Source organism: Sceloporus occidentalis, unplaced genomic scaffold (genome assembly GCF_023333645.1).
Source record: "Sceloporus occidentalis isolate IW3139 unplaced genomic scaffold, rSceOcc1.0.p SCAF_5, whole genome shotgun sequence".
NCBI classification, from domain to species: Eukaryota; Metazoa; Chordata; class Lepidosauria; order Squamata; family Phrynosomatidae; genus Sceloporus; species Sceloporus occidentalis.
The window spans coordinates 186001002-186021999 of NW_028316985.1; the positions used below are offsets into that span (position 1 = coordinate 186001002).

Here is a 20998-nt window from a genome sequence, read left to right on the forward strand (position 1 = left end):
CTCTCTCTGCTCTCCTTTCACCAGCAGGGACTGGCCTTTTAATTTCACCAGGCGTTGGGGGCTTCCTTAGTTGGGAGGGAGTTACTGTATTTTTGAGGTTGACTTTTAAAAATGATTTTATGCTTTTTGAAATTAATGGCATGTTAATATGATAGCTTGTTTAATTGTGCTTTAACTTTTTTATCCTCGGGGTATTTTTTTTTTTAGCTGTTTCTTGTCTTAGTCTTGTTGTAAATAGCTTTAATATAATCATAGAATCATAGAGTTAGAAGAGGTTGTGGTGCTCCAAACTGGAGACAGAATTATTCCAGGTGAGGCCTGACCAAAGCAGAATAGAGTGGCACTATGATGATATAATAAATAATAAAACTTTTATTTGTATCCCGCGTTTCTGCTGCAGGGCAAACTATTACTTCCCTTGATCTAGGCACTATACCTCTATTGATGCAGACTAAGATCGCATTGGCTTTTTTAGCTGCTGCATCACACTGTTGACTCATGTTCAGCTTGTGGTATACTAGGACTCCTAGATCCTTTCCACACATAGTCTTGTTAAGCCAGGTGTCCCCCAACCTATATCTATGCATTTGATGTTTTCTGCCTAAGTGCAGTACCTAGTATTTTTCCATGTTGAAATTCATTTTGGTGATTTTGGCCCAGCTTTCTAATCTATTCAGGTCATTTTGATTTTTGATCCTCTCCTCTGGGGCATTAGCTACTCCTCCTAATTTGGTATCATCTGCAAATTTGATGAATATGCCCCCAATTCTGTCATCCAAGTCATTGATAAAGAGGTTGAATCGCCCTGTCCCCAGGACAGAACCCCACTGGACCCCCACCGGTCACTTCTCTCCAGGATTTAAAGGAGCCAATGTTGAGTACCCTTTGGATTCAGAGGGTCAACCAAGCCAAACGAAGCTTTTACCACAGCAACACAATTCATTTAATTTTATTTATATTCTGCTTTTCTCCCAGATGGGACCCAAAGCAGTCCAACCTAGGGACTGAATAGAGACTCCCAGTACAAACTACACATCAAAATTATGAATAGATAAGAATCCCGAGGTATATTGATTGTTTCCTTGATTGAAGAACATGTAGAAGAAAGTAGGCACCTGGTCTGACCTTTTGGTGGTGCTCTTCTTTTCAGATATTGGTTAGAGAATCATCCACCATATGATCTAAGAAAACCAGGCTGTGCGCTGATGTCGACAAACTGCCCAAGTAGCAAGAAATGTTGGATGGCTGCTACATGCAGTAGAATAGGAAGAGTGCTTTGTAAGATGAAGCCTCAGGAAAAGTGGATGAAATGAGTGTAAGACATAAGACAAATGGAACTCTGTTCCATGATTGTTGTGAAGGAAACGGGGACACCATCCAGCTTATTAAATACAGAAGCCACAGTCAATTCACCAGGTTATCCAACTCATACATGAAACAGCATAACCTCGCTGACACCGTTATTCCAAAATTCCTTGGCAGTCCTACTTCTCCAAGAATGGATTTGGCAAACTGACTTAGATGGCTATAACAATAAAGTTTGGGAGAATTCACTTGTAGTCATTGCAATTTGATTTTCTTGGGATGCACATGGGAGGAAAAATTGGGTGGGAACCCAGGGATGGGTCTATTTCATTTCACTTCTTTTAATAGATGCCACTATAAATTCTTTGAATGTATCTCCATGGATTCTATTGTGGAAATCAATAGAGAGCGAACTTCCAAATTGTTTGGTCAGAACTGGATCAATATGTTTCAGATCATCCCTTTAGAAACAATGAAGTATGCCAAATGTGAGACAAACAGGTGCGGATAATTTTGTACCACTCATTTAACAAAAAAATTCAAGGTTTTTGTTAACTCACTGAAATATGCAGATTATACTTTTCTGATGAGATGGAGCATGCCAGATCCCAGAGACAGTAGTTCAGGGTATTTTGAGTATACACCAAAACGCAAGTACTAGGAGGAGAGAGAAAATCTGAATCTGCTGCTTTGTGTTTTGTAGGGCAGGGAAGGATGTCCATAGCTTTTCTATGTTGTCAGCAATTCTCTGTATTCTTTGTTGCAGCAGTATTTGTAATACTTGCTGGAATGCTCAGGAGACACACATTTGCCACGCAGTGAAGTCTCTGCAGCTATCTTTCCTCAAAACCCACCTTTTAAGCAACTCTGCCCTGCAACATGGCTATTCCCATGCGGCTGAGGAGCAGAGGAATCAGTGGAGATGCCTCTAGCCATTTCTCAGGAAGTGTTGGTGCTATTCTTTTGTTGTTGTGGGTTTTCAAGTCATTTCTGATTTAGGGTAACCCCTAAGGTGAACCTATCATGGGGCAACAGAATGGCCTTGGTTCAGTTAATTTCTAGCCAATAATAAAGCAGCCGAAAGAGCCAGCATGATTTGGTGCTTTGAGTATTGGACTAAGACCTTAGAAAAACATGGAAACCCATGGGGCGGCTTTTGGCAAGTTGTACTTTCTCAGACAAAGAGGAAGGCAAAGGCAACCCCTCCTGTGAACAAATCTTGCCAAAACGAGTTTTGATAGGTTCACCTTACAGTCGCCCTAAGTCAGAATCAACTTGAAGACACACAACAATAACAAAAACCAGCCCAGCTGGCCTCATTTGCTCAGCAATTGCCATTTAAAGTGGAGCAAGCTGTTTCCTGACTCTTTGCTCCCAGCATTTAACTTTTGATTCTCCGCATGATTGCGTAGCTCTGCATCCCATTCCTCATCTGCAGGCACTGCCTGGGATGGACTGGGCTTGGCTTCTGCCAGTGCCATGACAGGACCACCAGCCTCCTCTGGTCCATTTGGTGCTTACTGTCTTGCCACACTTCCTCCCTTTCCTTGTCCAGAGAGGCCTCCATCAAGTAGGATACAACACCTAATACCCCAGTCTTGGGAGAATACGTTGTAGATAGCTCATCAAGATGCCAAGAGCTGTTTCTATTTGTAAACTCTGAATGGAGAACCCCAGGACTTTGGTTTTGGGTGGTTTGAATACAGCTTGAGCTCCCCTGATCCTGAAATTCAAAATACTCCAAAACCCCTCTGATTTCTGATCATTCAGTGTACACAAACTTTGTTTCATGCACAAAATTATTTAAACTATTATATGAAATTACTTTCAGACCAGTGGCATACCTAGTATATTTGATACCCAATGTGGATCATTTCAGGTACCTCCCTGCTCCTCTCTTCAACAGCCTTCTCCAAGTCTGGCAGAGCTACTGGCTGGGCAACAAAGGGAGGCGATTCTCAGTCAGCAAATCTGCCAGAGACAGAAGGTACACCTATCCACCCACAGCCGCTGGTGGGGATAGGCTGCCCTTGCCACCCCACAGCCTTTCCAGGTCTGGTGGACTTGCTGCCCAGACAGCCGGAGGGGGGGGGGGGACTTGCTTTTCTACCTGGCTAGCAGATCTACAAAACCTGGAGGACAGCCCCGTCGCACCAGAGGACAGCCCCTCTCATGTGTCACCAATGGCCATCCACACTCATCGCACACTTTTAGTGGTGCCCCTGCTTCAGACCTCCAAAACATCTCACTATGTACACATATGCAAATATAGGTATTCCAATATTTTAAAAAGATAAATCTGAAATACAGAACACTGCTGGTTCCAGGCATTTCAGATAAGGGATACCCAACCTGTATAGTCATGCCAAGGGTGCTGTGATGGGGCCTGCTTCAGGCTTCATGGCCACTGTGTTGGCAACCATGAGGTTGTCTCGATACAGTGTTGGCCCAAGCCACATCTTGGACCTTATTTTTTGCAGACAGTGGATGCTCTTGCTGGGCAGAGTGCACAACAATCCCTCTGCCAGTCTCTGCCAGAGATTTGTGGACTCCAAAGGGGTTCTGAATGCTCTGAGGGATTTCCTGGTGGTGACAGGGAGGGTGATTTGGTTGAAGCCTTGTTCTCAGCATGGAATGGTGACATGGAAAGGACCATGGATATAATCACTCCTAAGTACCCAGTCCAGGGCTGTGGAGTCTGTACTTTGCCTGGGTTTCCAGAAGATAGAGGTGTGGGCAATGGAACAGCCCAAACAAAGCTTGAGTAAAGGTGGTGTAGATCATGAAGCACGTATAATCAATTCAGCAAGGGCCCTTGGTTGTGTCTATTATGCAGCAGTAAGGTTGGCAAACAAAAATTAATAAAAATGAAATCCTGCCATGCTTCTGCTATCCTGTCCTTAACATGCCACACAGCAGGATTGTTCCCATTGGATCAGGATCAGGCTCTGCCTGCATTGGACAGAAGACGTAAGGATAGTATGCAGCATCCTGGCCCCACAGGAGGACCATTACCTGCTCCTCCATTTTTCATTGTGTTTTCTGTGCTTCACACAAATAGGTTTACACCTGCACAGAAAATCCCTATGGAACACTTCAGAGCTGAGGAGCTGAGCAAGACTATGTGCCTATCACACATGTCCCAGCCCCCAAGCTACCTTCCCTCAGTTTCTTTTCATCCACCGGCAGAGCCACTTCTTCTCTCCTCCTTTCGGTCTCCCCTCCATTCTTCTCAGAATCATAGAATCGTAGAGTTGGAAGAGACCCCAAGGGCCATCCAGTCCAACCCCAATCTGCCATTCAGGAATCCTCAATCAAAGCACTCCCCAAAAGATGGCCATTCAGCCATGGTTTAAAAACCTCCAAAGAAGGAGACTCCGACAGCCTCCAAGGCATCGTCTTCCACTGTCAAACAGCTCTTTCTGTCAGGAAGTTCCTCTTAATGTTTAGGTAGAATCTATTTTACTGTATTTTGACTTCGTTGCACCATGTCCTAGTCATCAGAAAACAAAGTTGCTCCATCCTCAATAGGTCACCCCTTCAAATACTTAAACAGGGCTATCATATCACCCCTTAAATCCCTCCTCATAAAACATGGTTTCCAGACCCTTCACCATTTCGTTCACCCTCCTCTGAACTCACTCCAGCCTCTCAATATCCTTTTTGAATTGTGGTGCCCAGAACTGGACACAGGATTCAAGGGGAGGCCTGACTAAAGCTGACTGTTTATCTTGTTTTAACTGTATGCTGCTGCCATAGGGCTTCTCAGCAGAGGGCAAGGTAGAAATATCTTCGTGTATAGATAATAAATAAAATAAAGTGTGGAACACTTGGCTTTTCCCAGTGAAACAGAACAATTTGATAACATTGAGAGTCTTGTCGGGGCTTGAAGGTTTATGCCCCTTCATTTAAGTCTGGACACAAGCCTTCCATCTCCTGCACAAGGAACTGGACCATGCTATCGCCTCCTGCTGCTTCAGGTATGTATTACAGGTGGAGAGTCATCTCTTGCCCTTTATTTTTGAAGTTCTCCAACTGTCATGGCTTTGTCAGCTGTGTTCCTAACTATGGTGGTGATTGTTTTAAGTCCTTTGGCACTAAGGCTGTAGCTAGTGAACTGAGGTCCACTTCATTGGTGGCCTTCATTTATTTAAGCACATTTTCTTCAAGGCTTCCTTGATTGCCTCTTGCTCCACAGACACCATGTTGGATATTGTAGATGTGTCTGAGAATAGAGGAATATATGCTCATGGGAAAAGATATCTGCCACATTCTCATCCCGGAGGTCTCCAGACAGAGTAAATGTTGTACGTGTTGCTATAAAGGTAACATAAATGTGTACTGGTTTCTGTTGCTGTACCTCTCATTCCACAAAACACAAACAGTGCCTCTGCTGTCTCAGAGCATTCGGTGGCAATTCCTAGCACCGGTAGCAACACTTTATTCCCACCCAGCAAAGTTTTTTTTAAATCATCTGAATATATAACAGCAAAAACAAAACCCAAAGGACCTGTATGGTTCAATACTAGGATACATGCTGAGTTCCTTGGTTAATCCTGGATGGGAAGTGAGCAGAAACTTTCCAGACAATACAAAAAGACTTTTAGGACACTGTTCCTTAAAAGAAGAAAGTGTGCCCATATCTTGAGCCAGTAATGACCAATGACATTGAAGAGGTCTGAAAGATGGTTGCCCAAATAGCTTGCAGTGCCATGAGATCTATATGAATATTGGCCAGTTGCCTATAGCATCACACAGCTTCTTTCCTCCTCCCCATTCCATCTTTCATGGGGACTTGAAAGATGCCAAAGCAGCATCAAGAGGCAACAATTGGTAATTGGTACATTATTTCTGTAGTGCAGATTAGACCTTGGTGCATGCATCTGAGGAAGTAAATGATATCTACAAGAGATTATGCTGCAATGTCTTTTGCACAATCCCATAGGTACTACAAGATCCCTTTGGGGATCACTTTGAGTCTGTAAGTACCGAGGATGTGGACAGGATCCTTAGGAGTGTTAGGAAGACGACCTGCTCTCTCGATCCCTGTCCCTCATGGCTGGCGGCTCAGAGGGGACCAGTGGTAACTTCAATGTTACACCGGATTATTAATACATCTTTCAGGGATGGGCAATTTCCATCGAATTTAAAATTGGCCACTGTAAGACCTTTACTAAAAAATCCCTCCCTTGACCCCCTGATGCATAATAACTATCGGCCCGTATCGCTGTTGCCATTTTTGGGTAAGGTGATCGAGAGGGCGGTTGCGATCCAGCTCCAATCGATCCTGGATGAAACGGATTATCTAGACCCATTTCAAACCGGCTTTCGGGCGGGTTACGGGGTTGAGACTGCCATGGTCGCCTTGGTCGATGACCTCCGTCTGGGCATTGACAGTGGAAGCGTGTCCCTGTTGGTGCTCTTGGACATCTCAGCGGCTTTCGATACCATAGACCATGGTATCCTTCTGGAGCGCCTAGCAGAGGTGGGAGTCGGGGGCACTGCGCTCCAGTGGTTCTGCGCTCTCTGGGAGTTTCAGATGGTGCAGCTGGGAGACGTGTGCTCCGACAAGAGACCCCTAACATCTGGGGTCCCTCAAGGAGCCATTTTGTCTCCCATGAAACCGCTGGGAGAGATCATCCGGAGACATGGGGCGCAGGGCGTAGGGTTATCAGTACGCTGATGACACCCAAATAATTTTCTCTATGTCTCCGACTGATGCAGTGACCGGGGATGGCATCTCTCCTCTCGTGGCCTGTCTGGAGTCAGTAATGGGCTGGATGAGGGAAAACAGACTCAGCTTGAATCCAGAGAAAACGGAAGTACTTGTGATAGGTTCTCCTGGCCCAGGGATGGCGGTGGTTCCACCTGTCCTGAATGGGATCACGCTTCCCGTGAGGGACTCTGTACACAGTCTGGGGGTGCTCCTTGATTCGTCGCTCCACCTTACATCTCAGGTGGATGCGACGGTCAGGAGCACCTGTTATCAGCTTCGGCTGATACACCAGCTGCGTCCCTACCTGAGCCAGGGGGACCTAGAAACAGTGGTACACGCTCTGGTAACCTCTCGGTTGGATTTCTGCAATGTGCTCTACATGGGGCAACCCTTGTACCATACCCGGAAGCTGCAATTAGTGCAGAATATGGCAGCAAGACTGGTCACTAATACACTTAGGACCAGTCATATAACACCGGTCTTAAAAGACCTACATTGGCTGCCTATTCGCTTCCGGGCGCAATACAAGGTGTTGGTTATAACCTATAAAGCCCTAAATGGCTTGGGCCCAGAGTACTTGAAGGACCGCCTCTCTCCGTACAATCCGCCCCGCACACTCAGATCCACCGGGCAGCAATTGCTAAGAGTTCCAGAGGCTAGATTGGTTAATACCACTAGAAGGGCCTTTTCTATCTCGGCCTCCACCCTCTGGAACTCGCTGCCCATCGAGCTCCGTTCAGCAACCTCCCTGGCCCAATTTAAGAAGGGGCTAAAAACGTTTCTTTTCAAGCAGGCTTACCCCTGATTTCTTGCCCTAAGAGCCCTCTCCCCCCCCCATCAGTTTCCTGTTACTTATCTGCGATCTGGCACAAGTTCTTTTATTGTATTATTATTGTTTTGATGATATTGCTTTTAAAAATTGTATTGGATGTTTGCTGTGAACCGCCCTGATGTTCCGAAGGGCGGTATATAAATAAAGTTTATTTATTTTATTTTATTTATTTGCATGCGGAATTTCCCCAGCAGATGTCACTCTGTAGCTGTGGGCTGGTGTAACAAATAGACTTCAGTACATTTTCAGTACTCTTTGGCACTGAGTTTAACCAAAGTGATGAGTATAAATTGAAGAAATGGTTTTCACTGGACCCAACAGTTGCATGACGCACACCTCGACTCCGCCTCAATGCCAACGTGATGCTGTGCGTCCCACCACACAGTGGGCAGCGTCACGGCTCTCCTCTGGCACTGCATCCAGATGATACAGCACCAAAGGAGTGCTGAAAAGCCACAGTGCTGGTGGCTATGGTGCCCTTCCCATGGCGCAAAAAGGAGCTGCTCCTTTTTGTGCTGCAGAAAGGCCAGACCGGGGCCACAGCATGTAGTTGCCATCTCCCAATTCCAGCAGTGAAAGGTGGAGTAGGTTCAGCCCCTTAGTTAACTCAGCAGGAAGTAAAGAGAACAGGAAGGGACAGAATCTTGCCTTCCCTGTAGGCTCAGGTAAAATCAAACTGCTGCAAAGCCTTCTGGTATGTGTGTTCTTCCTTGGCAATCACTGTTGCCATCTTGAGCACCCTGTGATGTTTCTAGAGATGATATCACACAATGATTTTTGCAACTCCAATCTGAAACCATGCAAATTCATGTTATTACAGGATAGATTATTACACACGATTGCTGTCTCTGGGGAGTCATTCCGAGCCTGATCCTAAGTCAGTCCAAAGTCACTCCTGATGTAGGTGAATTTGGTGAACTAGCAAATTCACAAATCTTTTTCCAAGGTCAATTTGAATCCATTTCAAATTGGTCTTGGTTTGGAATGCACCTTTGCTTCAGTCCTAGTACACCCCTCTAAACCTCCAAGGTGCCACATTTCCCATGATGCAGCGCTTCAATTTTGAGCCATTTGCTTCCAGTATTCTTGCCTCCGTTTGCCCCATCTGTCCTTCTGCTTCCTCCTCCTCTTCTTTCTCCCTCCTCTATCACCCCGATCTTGCCTCCGTTTGCACCCTCCGTTCCTCTACTTCTTCCTCCTCCTCTTCCTCCTCTGTCACCCGATCTTGCCTCTGTTTGCACCCTCCGTTCTTCTGCTTCCTCCTCCTCCCTCTTCTGTCACCCCGATCTTGCCTCTGTTTGCACCCTCCGTTCTTCTGCTTCCTCCTCCTCCCTCTTCTGTCACCCCGATCTTGCCTCCGTTTGCACCCTCCGTTCTTCTGCTTCCTCCTCCTCCCTCTTCTGTCACCCCGATCTTGCCTCCGTTTGCACCCTCCGTTCTTCTGCTTCCTCCTCCCCCCTCTTCTGTCACCCCGATCTTGCCTCCGTTTGCACCCTCCGTTCTTCTGCTTCCTCCTCCCCCCTCTTCTGTCACCCCGATCTTGCCTCCGTTTGCACCCTCCGTTCTTCTGCTTCCTCCTCCCCCCTCTTCTGTCACCCCGATCTTGCCTCCGTTTGCACCCTCCGTTCTTCTGCTTCCTCCTCCCCCCTCTTCTGTCACCCCGATCTTGCCTCCGTTTGCACCCTCCGTTCTTCTGCTTCCTCCTCCCCCCTCTTCTGTCACCCCGATCTTGCCTCCGTTTGCACCCTCCGTTCTTCTGCTTCCTCCTCCCCCCTCTTCTGTCACCCCGATCTTGCCTCCGTTTGCACCCTCCGTTCTTCTGCTTCCTCCTCCCCCCTCTTCTGTCACCCCGATCTTGCCTCCGTTTGCACCCTCCGTTCTTCTGCTTCCTCCTCCTCCCTCTTCTGTCACCCCGATCTTGCCTCCGTTTGCACCCTCCGTTCTTCTGCTTCCTCCTCCTCACTCTTCTGTCACCCCGATCTTGCCTCCGTTTGCACCCTCCGTTCTTCTGCTTCCTCCTACTCCCTCTTCTGTCACCCAGATCTTGCCTCCGTTTGCACCCTCCGTTCTTCTGCTTCCTCCTCCTCCCTCTTCTGTCACCCCGATCTTGCCTCCGTTTGCACCCTCCGTTCTTCTGCTTCCTCCTCCCCCCTCTTCTGTCACCCCGATCTTGCCTCCGTTTGCACCCTCCGTTCTTCTGCTTCCTCCTCCTCCCTCTTCTGTCACCCCGATCTTGCCTCCGTTTGCACCCTCCGTTCTTCTGCTTCCTCCTCCTCCCTCTTCTGTCACCCCGATCTTGCCTCCGTTTGCACCCTCCGTTCTTCTGCTTCCTCCTCCTCCCTCTTCTGTCACCCCGATCTTGCCTCCGTTTGCACCCTCCGTTCTTCTGCTTCCTCCTCCCCCCTCTTCTGTCACCCCGATCTTGCCTCCGTTTGCACCCTCCGTTCTTCTGCTTCCTCCTCCCCCCTCTTCTGTCACCCCGATCTTGCCTCCGTTTGCACCCTCCGTTCTTCTGCTTCCTCCTCCTATATATGTGTATATGTGTGTGTGTATATGTATATGTGTGTATGTACATATATACACACATGTATGTGTATATATATATATATGTGTGTGTGTGTGTGTATTTATATACATGTATGTCTATCTATGTGCATACATATATATTTACATACATATTATGCATGTATATATATATAATACATATACATACATAAACATATATATCTATATATATGGGTCTGTATACATATATACATATACATATGTGTGTGTGTTTGTGTGTGTGTGTGAATATACATATATTTAGACACTACACATGTGCACACACACATACTCACCTACACATACTCGAGACCACACATGGAGGGAGTTATGGGCAAGAAGAAACACAAAGCAATCATTCACGTGAGGCTAGCAGAAATAGGAAGTGGACTCCTTCTTCACCCTGGAAGCATAAAAGTACTCAATGCATTCAGAGCCCCAATGAGCATGTGCAAGTGTACCAATTTGAATTCATGAATCTGCATGGCATGATAACTTATGTTGCACTTGCTCTACTTTGCCTCAGGCATGACCACAATTTCACTCTTCATGTGAGATAATTAATCACGTTAATTGGCTTGGATTTGAATTGAACCTACATCCCCTTCCCTTCGGAATGGCTTTGGATTGGAGTTCCTATTTTCACGTGTGATAAACTCCTAGGCCCACATGTTCTGGTTTTCATCTGTCAAATGCTGGTGGCTATGTTAAGCAAGAGAGCCAGCATGGCATAGTGGTTTGAGCATTGGACGATGACCTTTGAGACCAGAATTCGAATTCCTGCTGAGCCATGGACACCCACTGGGTGACCTTGAGAAAGACACTTTCTTCCAGCCTTGATGGAAGGCAAAAGCAAAGGCAACTCCCCTCTGAACAAATCTTGCCAAGAAAACCCCATCATACTGTAGGTTCTCCTTAGGATGCCAAGAAATGACTTGAAGGCACTTAACAACAACTGAGGAGGAATATTCATTCTCCCTTCCCAAAGTATGGAGTTTAGTATATTTTTAAACTATGTTTCTTTTACGTGTTGTAATCTACATTGAACTGAGAGAAAAAGTGGATGCCATCATCGTCGTCGTCGTCATCATCATCATCATCATCATCATCATCATCATCATCATCTGCTATTACTGAGACCAAGTCCAGCCTGTCTAGACAGGGCCAGAACTGGGGTACTAGTTTGTTGTGTTATGTTTGTTTTAATGTATCCTCCAAATCCACAAATCTTTTACCCACAGATTCAAGCATCCACAAATTGAAAATATCTCCAAAAATATAAATTTCACTAAGCAGACCTTGATTCTGCCTTTCTATATAAGGAACACCATTTTACTATGCCACTGTATATGATGGGAATTATCCACGGGGGTTCTTGGAACCAAACCTCAGCAGATACCAAGGGACCACTGTATACTTTATCCTTCTGCCACATGGGATTCATTTAAATAAAGCCCTAATTTTATTTCAATGTTGGGATTTGCTTTAGAATCTATTAGAATGAAGCCATGTTTGTTTCTCTTTCTAGCGAAAGGACCTGGAGCAGCTCCCCCTCCTGGAGGTAAAGGTATGTATCCTGGACACACCTGAAAGGTTCATTGCACACCTGAGAGGTTCCTTGCGCACAGACATTTCTGATGTAGTGATTCTTAAAGTCTTGATTAATACGGCTTTTGTTATATCATAGGTACGTGGGCCAGCCAAATCTCAACTGGGCACCTTCTAAATCTAATACTTTTGATCTTCCAGTTTTATCCATCCTTGGATCCAAATTAGAGAGGATGCTTGATGGTATAGCTTTAAACTGAGTAATGGGCAACCGCCCCTTATTGTTGCAACTTGCAATATCTTCCATTTTTTTCTGGGTCTACCTCCTTTCCACACAGATTTTCTTAATTCCTTATCCCAGTCCAGCAATACACTGTTTTTTGATATGACTGACAAGTTCACAAATACATTAACTTGGGTAGCTCATTCATTTTGATGACGGCAGTATGGTCGAAAAGGGATATCTTTTTATTGCTCTAGCATTGAAGATCTAATTGAATATCCCTCCAAGCTTGTTTATAATTATTGTCATATAAATCATCATTTCTGTTAGTTGGCCATATTCCAAGGGATCCCACCTTTTTAGCTCTGTTGCAGCCAGATATTTCTTCCGATTTTTCCTCTTCCTTTTTTTTTGATATATTTTTGGTTAAAATCTGGATTTTACTGTATTTCAACATTGGGCTTTGCTTTAGAATCTATTAGAATGAACCTATGTTTGTTTCTCTCTCCCCAACAGATGCGCCTGCTGAAGGTATGTATCCTGGACACACCTGAGAGGTTCATTGCGCAAACAAGGAATGGCCAGGAATGGGGGCGAGAAGGGAGGTTGGGGACAAGTGGAGCATGGAAACTGAACACAAAGCTTTAGGATTCAGGAAATCTCTTCACCCGTAACAAGGAATAAAAGTATAGAATCTGAATCTGCCGTCTGCCACTGTCGGTGATACTGACTGCCTAGCGTCCCGTTAATGGCATACGCAGGTTTAAGTCCAACTTACACTTACTTATGTCTTTCTCCCTCCAGGTCTTATTGAGGTTGGTATTTTCTTTCTCCTGCTGCAACAACTTAAGCCACCCTTCAGGACACACAGTTTAACTACTTCAAAGGAAGTAATAGCTGAGAAGCTGGAGCATGTCTAGAGGAGGGTGGCCAAAATCATGAAAGGCCTGGAAACCATGCCTTTTGAGGAGCAGCTTAGGAAGCTAGGGCTGTTTAGTCTGGAGAAGAGAAGGTTAAGAAATGATATGATAGCCCTGTTTAAATATTTGAAGGGGTGTCATATGGAGGAGGGAGCAAGCTTGTTTACTGCTACTCCAGAGAATAGGATCTAGAGCAATGGATGCAAGCTAGGGAAAAGGGATTCCAGCTCAACATTAGGAGGAACGTCCTGACTGTAAGAGCTGCTTGACAGTGGAAGACTTTGCCTTGGAGGGTGGTGGAGTCTCCTTCTTTTAAGCAGAGGCTGGATGGCCATCTCTTATATCGGGGGTGCTTTGACTCTGTGTCCCTGCATGGCAGAACGTGGATGAACTGGGTGGTCCTTGTGGTCTCTTCCAGCTCTTGGATTCCAGGATTCTAGGATCCTAGCATTTGAGGCTGATGGCAAAACAGCGGGTGGGTCCTGAGAAAGAGAGAGAGAAGGAGAGAGAGAGAAAGAGAGAGAAGTATTAGGTGGGTGGTTGTTGTCCTCTGAACTCAGAGATGGAGGTGGCTATGTGTGTTATTCATGTTGTGACTGTGGGGTGCCAGTTGCTGCTACTGAGACACAATTTCTTTTCCTCTTCTCCTTCCCACAGAGAAGAAACCATTCCTTGAAACACGAAAGGGTGAAATTTTTGTGAGAGTCTTTGCTGTTATCTCTTTCATTCTTGCACTTGTGATGCTCATTTTGTGTAAGTTAAACTCTTCATTCATCTGTTGGGTGTGGGGAGGAAGAGGAGAGAGTGTTGTCCCTTTTGAACGGTCTCAGGTTTACGCAAATGCAAAGGACTGGCCCTTTCTGAAATGTTTTGGAAAAACTGAGCATTTACCTGAATCTCTGCTAAGTCCTTTTCCATCCCACTGATCTTAATGAGTCAGATGACAGAAGATTGAGGACTCTCCCACTGAAGTCAAAGGCACTTCCATGTTCCCTTGAATATTCAGGCGCCCTTAGCTAGTTTCATGTCCAACTAGAGATGGCAAGGGATGCCATTGTTCATTTCCCAACTCCTCCAAAATTTCCTTAGACTTGCAAAATCTGGTTGGAATGAATAAGATTAAGGTTAAAATTTCTGTGTAGTTTTTGCCTGCTATTCCCACATTTTGAAATTATTTGGAAAATATTTTTTCCGCAGAAATAATGGTCTTGTTCAAAAAGCATGGCTTTGTTTCTCCAGGCCTCCTTCACTGTCCTTCCAACACTGCTGAAAACCCTCCAGCTAGACAGAGGATATGAAGGAAAGGAGCACGGATAAGGCTTTAAAAGCTTTTTAAAACAGAGCTTCACAGTCAGGGGCTTTGTTAACTGAGGCATGCCTGCACTATGGAATAAATCTAGCATAGGCCCACTGAATCAATGACACTTTCACAATTGTTAACTTAATGGCACATCTCACACATTGGCAGGTGATTCTTTATTATTTCTGACGTATGGCAACCCTAAGTGGAGTTTTCTTGGCAAGATATGTTCAGAGGAGGTTTGCCATTGCCTTCCCCTGAGGCTGAGAGAGCGTGACTTGCCCAAGGTCACCAAGTGGGTTTTATGGCCGAGGTGGGAATCGAAGCACAGTGGTCCCTCCAGATTTCCTGAGGTTAGAGGTGAAGGCCTCCCCGTGAATGTGGCAAAGCACACAATTCTTTTGGCCTAAGAAAGCACCTCTCTAGGAATATCCAGGTCTTCCAGTGCAACTCTGTGGCCAACATCTCCCAGACAATTCCCAGACATTGACCATAGAATTGTGCCGGAGGAGCTACAAATGCCTAGAGAAGTGTTTTCTCTAGGAACTTCTAGGTTCTCCAGCACAACTCTATGGTCAACCTCTGGCAGAGTTGCACCGGAGGACCTAGAAACTCCCAGAGAGCACATATCAATCAAATCTGCCAGAGTCAAAGCCACAAATGTGGAGAGCCAACTGTAGTTGGAACATTTAAAAAAATGGATTTAGCCCTCTCTTCGCTGCTGTTTAAAAGTTGTAATAATTGGAGAAAGGAGGACCTTCATTTTGTAAAATAGATTTCTGGCTATTGTTTTGTACTGAACATCGCTGTGTCACATGCCTTAAAAATCATAATGATGACGTCTTGGGTAAGGTGGTATCTGAATGGGAGCTGCCCCCAACATCTTCCCATTACTTGGGAACTTCATTGCAATGCCAGGTGGCTCTTCTCACATATGTCCCACTGTGCCACCTGGCATTGGTGATGTTGCCATTCATCACTCTCTCTGACCTCTGAGTGAGACACCCATCATCAACCACATGGCTGGGCGCCTTGTTCTGACCTCAGAGCGAGCAAGGCATGCCAGTGCCAGTGGCACCAGGCTGCAGCAGAATAGGACGCATTGTAAACAGCTGCCTGTCATCATCACAACGGAGAGCTCCAGATCTTCCAAGGAGATCCAGAGCAAATGGTCAGTGTTTACACACACACACACACACACACACACACACACACACACATTGTATACATGCATATATATAAGAGTGTTCTATCCTGAGTTCCAGAGCTAGTGTGGTGTAGTGGTTTGAGCATAAGACTCTGGAGACCAGGGTTCAATTCCCCACTCAGCCTTGGAAACCTTGGGCAGCCCCAGAAACCTGTGATAGGTTCACCTTAGGGTCTCCATAAACTGGAAACAACCTGAAGGCAAACAACAGCAATACCGTAAAGATTGCACCAGAACTGGGGATTTGGTCCTGCATCATCAGGACTCCACACCGTGGGAACCATAGGGTGAAGGTGGGGGGATAATGTGTGTCTTGGCTTATGGAGATATGGCCTTAGCTGAGCTCCAAATGTTAGACATGAGGAGCCTTGCACCAAAGCCAACAACAGCATTTCCAGTATGAAGGTACGGCCAGGACCCCTGAGCATTACCACTACCTCCACACACAGAATCATAGAATCATAGAGTTGGAAAAGGCCCCAAGGGCCATCCAGCCCAACTCCCTGCCATGCAGGAACTCACAATCAAAACACTTCTGACAGATGGCCATCCAGCCTCTGTTTAAAGAAGGAGAGCCCCACCAATCTCTGAGGGAGCATCTTCCATGGTTGAACAGCTCTTGCTGTCAGGAAGTCCCTCCTAATGTTTAGGTGGAATCTCTTTGCCTGTAGTTTGCATCCATTGCTCAGAGTCTCTAGAGCATCAGAAAAAAAGCTTGCTCCATCCTCAGTGTGACATCCCTTCAAACAACACCTTCATCCAGCTGAACACATGCTCTTTTCTTCTTCTTCTTCTTCTTCTTCTTTTTAGATATAATATTGGCAAGGAGAGATGCACTCATTACGGAGTCATTGAGAATAATGCGGGAGTTCGCTGTTGAGTACGATCCACGATATGAAGAGAGAGATGGTAACTGTCAGATTTAGTCTGATGGCTTAGGACCTCTTCTCTTCTCCCATGATGAGATCCGTCATCATATAACCACTTTAAACAGCTTTAAAAAGGTTGTTAAGACAGCTCTCTTTTGGCAGGCCTTTCCTGAATAGATGCCCACCCAGCAGAAGAAAACCTAACTTGTTGAACCCGTCTTTTGCTGCAGTCACTGTTTGTTTGTATAGTGTTTGCTTTTAAGTTATGATTTATGCTGTAAATTGTTTAACTGCATTTCAAGGGGGGAGGGATTGGGGGACAGGTAATATATATTTTAATGTTGTAAGCCGCCCCGGTTGCATTGCGCAGAGGGGCAGGATAAAAATATTGATGGGAGAAAGGCAGATGGGCAGTTGATCGCAAAAGTTAAGACCTGTTAAAGATCATAAAAAATATTTAAAGCATCATTTCATGCAAAAGATTTTTAAAATCTCTTTGTATTGTTTAATGGTATGCCACCCTGAGATCTCACAATAGAGGGTGAGATAGAAGTATTTAAATAGATAACTCCTGTGAATCAACCTTTAAAGAGTCAACTGATCTGAGCTGTAATTATTATTGTTATTGTTATTATTATTATTATTATATAGATTTTGCAGTAATCGCCCTTGCGCATAATTTATCAAGTGAGCTGTCCAATCTGGCTAAGGAAAACGAAGAAATACAAGAAGAACTTGGTAAGTTCCTTAAAAATTTGCACTTGCTATTGCTATTGCTAAATTTGCAGTGCTAAAAGCATGAGCCTCTTTGTCAATTCCTACGCTAATATCTTAGCATATTATCAATACCTACGTCAATATCTTAAAAAGCAAAGAAGTAGGAAAATATTGGTACGTTTTCTTTCCCACTTTCGTATTGTTTCCTATTCTTAATGTATACAAATCTTCAATTAATTAAATCCACTTCCAGATATAGTACAAGTTTCTTTCTTTCTTTCTTTCTTTCTTGTTTTAATACTTATGTCCTTCAACCTCTATTCCCATTTTTGCTGAAAATATTCTATACGATTGCTCCAATCTTCAACATACTTGTTAGATTTCTCATTTTTCAGACTTCTACTCAATTTGCCCATTTCAAGAATATCCATGGCTTAAGTGCCCATTCTTCTACTGAAGGAATATCCTCTTTCTTCCAATTTTTGGCATTGATTAATCTTGCCACTGAAATAAAATGTTACCAAACTTTTCCTCCAAATTCTCATTCCATATAACAAAAACATCCCTGGTTTAAATTCCAAGCTCACTTTAATTATTTTCTTCCTTTCATAATGAATTTGTTTCCAATTTTTTTCTGCTTTCTCACAAGTCCACCACGTGCGGAAAAGAGATCCCTTTTCCTTTTTACACTTCCAACATTTACAATCGTAATTGCTTTACATGTTACACAATTTATCAGGTGTCAAATACCTTCTAAAATAAATGTTATAGTAGCTCTCCCTTAATCCCTGACAAGAGGTATAACTTAGTTTTTTCTTCCATGCTAGTTCTCACTGATCTAAATCAAGAGTTTGGGACCATTTTATCATATTTTCTTTAATGATCTCCTTTTCCACAAACATTTTCAGAATACATTTGTATATTCTAGATAATGGAGCTTCCTTATTAGACATTATTTCTTGCTCAAGATCCATATCACTCTTCCTTATTCCTTCTTGTTTCATATCCATTGTATATCTTTCTCTCAGTTGTCTATACAAAAAGCAGCTTGTTCTTTCTTTCTTTTTTTTTAGTTTTATTGACTTTATTTACAAACATTGAGAAACCCTTACCACGTACATAACATAAAATATACACCTACAATATGTATCTATATACATATATACATACACTACCCATACACAGCTACTATACACCATCTAAAATATCAACAAGCCAAACACAAAAAACAAAAGGGGTCCTATGTTAAGCTTTTCCAATATTTATAAATCTTCCAGAGTGTTATTTACTCCTCACATTCCTTCTTATCACGTGTTTCCTATTTCTAAAGAATAACTGTGGTGTATCAAAAGAAAGAAAAAAAAAGGATTTGGGACCTACAATTCTGGTACATTTGCAATATCCACTCTACATCTCTTAAGATATACTGTAGAATTTATATCCTTATCGGCTCTGCGCTTTATCGGTTTAGATATATACAGCATTTAATTAAATTATAGTCCTGTTAAGCATATGAGATAAACCAAATATTCCCACTATCTTAGTTCCCCGTCTCCCTCTTTCCTCCTCCTCTCTCTATATTCCCTCACGCCTCCCCATTCTTCTTCTCTTTCACTTATTGCCTCTGTTTTATAGTTTTTCATTCGAGCTGTCATTATATCCATCTCCATTGCTTCGTGCAATTTATAGAGCCATTCCTCTTTAGTTGGCATTGTTGGTTTTTTCCATAGTTTGGCATATACCATTCTTACAGATGTAACCATATATATAATTATACGTTTATTTTTTCGTTCTTTTTCTTTATCTTCTATTGTAGTCGTCATATTTAAAAGAAATAGTAAAGGATCGAAAGGAATTGGGCTCTGCAATATCTCTGACATAATAGAGTGGATATTCTTCCAATACGTTAGTGCTGATCTGCATCTCCATCATATATGAAAGAAGTTAGCATTAGACTTTTGGCACTTCCAGCACTTTGTATCTCCAGTTTTATAGATCAAATTCAATTTATTCGGCGACATGTACCAGTGATGGAACATCTTGAGAAAGTTTTCCTTATAATTTTGACATAGGGAAAACCTATTGCTGTCACGCCAAGTTTTTTCCCACTTTTCTAGATCTATATTTTTTCCTACTTCCACAGCCCACTTCAGCATTGTGTCTTTGATTGTTTCTTGTTCCAGAAATCTTTTGTTTATTAGTTTATAATATTTGGACATATGACCTTGTTTATCATCAAATATTATTTCGTCAATTTCTAACTTTTCTTTCAAATTTATATTTTCTTTGTCTATTTTATATCGCTCACATAACTGTCTATGTAGATACCAATCTTCTAGAAGCTTTTCTTCTTTCATTTGAAGCAGGGGTTTAAACTCCCCTTTTTTATCAAGGAGATCTTTATAGGTCAACCAATGGGCAGAAGAGTAGGTTTTTGTTCTTTGGAATAGAGCTTCTTGAGTGGAGGTCCATAACGGGAGCTGACGGTAGAAGATTCCTTTTATCCTTATCCAAGCCTTTAACAAAGAATTTCTTATGAAGTGATGTGTAAAGGCTTTGTTGGCTTGTGTTTTGTTGTACCACATAAATGCGTGGTATCCAAATTGCATATTAATACTCTCTAATGCCAATATCCTTTTATTTCTGAGTTTGATCCATTCCTCTAGCCAACATAAACATGCTGCTAGATAGTAAGCTTTGAGGTTTGGAAGTGCACATCCCCCTCTAGCTGGTTCATCCGATAATATTTTCCATCTAATTCTTGCCTTACGGCCATTCCAAAGAAACTGAGAGATCTCTTTTTGCCAATTGTCTATATATTTCATATGTGATATAACTGGGAGGTTCTGAAACAGAAAGTTAAGTCTCGGCAATATATTCATTTTAATCACTGCACTCTTTCCCAGGAATGATAATTTAAGTTTAGACCATTTTTCCATATCGGCTTTAATTTTTTTAAAGGTTACCATGTAGTTATTGTTAAATAAATCTATGTTTCTCTTAGTTATCGTAATTCCAAGATATTTAGCTTTCTTTTCTATCCTATAGCCCGAGGTTTCTCTTAATATTTTTTCTTCTGCATGCGTCATATTTTTAGTTATTATTATTGTTTTTTCTTGATTTACCTTAAATCCTGAATAGAGACTGTATTCTTCTATAACCTTCTTTAATTGGTTTATACTATTTATAGGGTCTTCTATATATAAGATTATGTCATCCGCAAATGCCCTTAATTTAAAGCTCTTATTCTGTACTTCAACTCCCTTAATCCCATGTTCTGCTCTTATTTGATTATTCAAGATCTCCAAAGTTAGAATGAACAGCAGGGGAGACAAGGGGCATCCTTGTCTCGTTCCTCTTTTAATATATATGTCTTTTGTTCTTTCATTGTTAACTATGATTTGAGCTTTTTGTTCGGTGTATATTGCTTGCATCCATTTCAGGAATCTATCTCCTGCTTCTATTTTTTTGAGCGTTTCGAATATAAAGGGCCAGCTTACTCTGGCGAATGCTTTTTCAGCGTCTAGCAGTATCATAGCCATTTTTCTTTCGCTATGAGATTCGAAATATTCAATAATATCGATCGTATTTCTTATGTTATCCCTCATCTGTCTTTTAGGTAAAAAACCGTATTGGTCTTCATGTATTATTCGGTTTAAGATTTCCTTAAGCCTTTCTGCCAATACTAGAGCAAAGATCTTGTAATCTGTATTGAGCAGCGAGATAGGTCTATAATTTTGCGGCTCATCAGTTTCTCTGTTTTCTTTGGGAATTAGTGTAATATAAGCAGTTTTCCAGGAATCTGGCATGCCGTGTA

General features: G+C 43.2%; 1 protein-coding gene and 1 long non-coding RNA gene across 5 annotated transcripts in view; both read left to right on the top strand.

The window, feature by feature from the left end:
* The window catches only part of LOC149313295 (L-selectin-like), a 51659-nt gene extending 50139 nt beyond the window's left edge, over positions 1 to 1520 (top strand). For all 4 annotated transcript variants that reach the window (XM_089527146.1, XM_089527147.1, XM_089527145.1 and 1 more), the window contains one exon: positions 1151 to 1520. In XM_089527146.1, the coding sequence (XP_089383272.1) occupies positions 1151 to 1313 (163 nt within the window). In that variant the 3' untranslated portion in view covers positions 1314 to 1520. The remainder of the gene's footprint in view (positions 1 to 1150) is intronic.
* Positions 1521 to 12682: 11162 nt separating this feature from the next.
* Positions 12683 to 17184, top strand: LOC149313296 (uncharacterized). The gene is made up of 4 exons (XR_016281458.1): positions 12683 to 12699; positions 13746 to 13841; positions 16406 to 16504; positions 17116 to 17184. It is a non-coding gene; the product is annotated as an uncharacterized LOC149313296 (long non-coding RNA).
* Positions 17185 to 20998: the final 3814 nt, after the last annotated feature.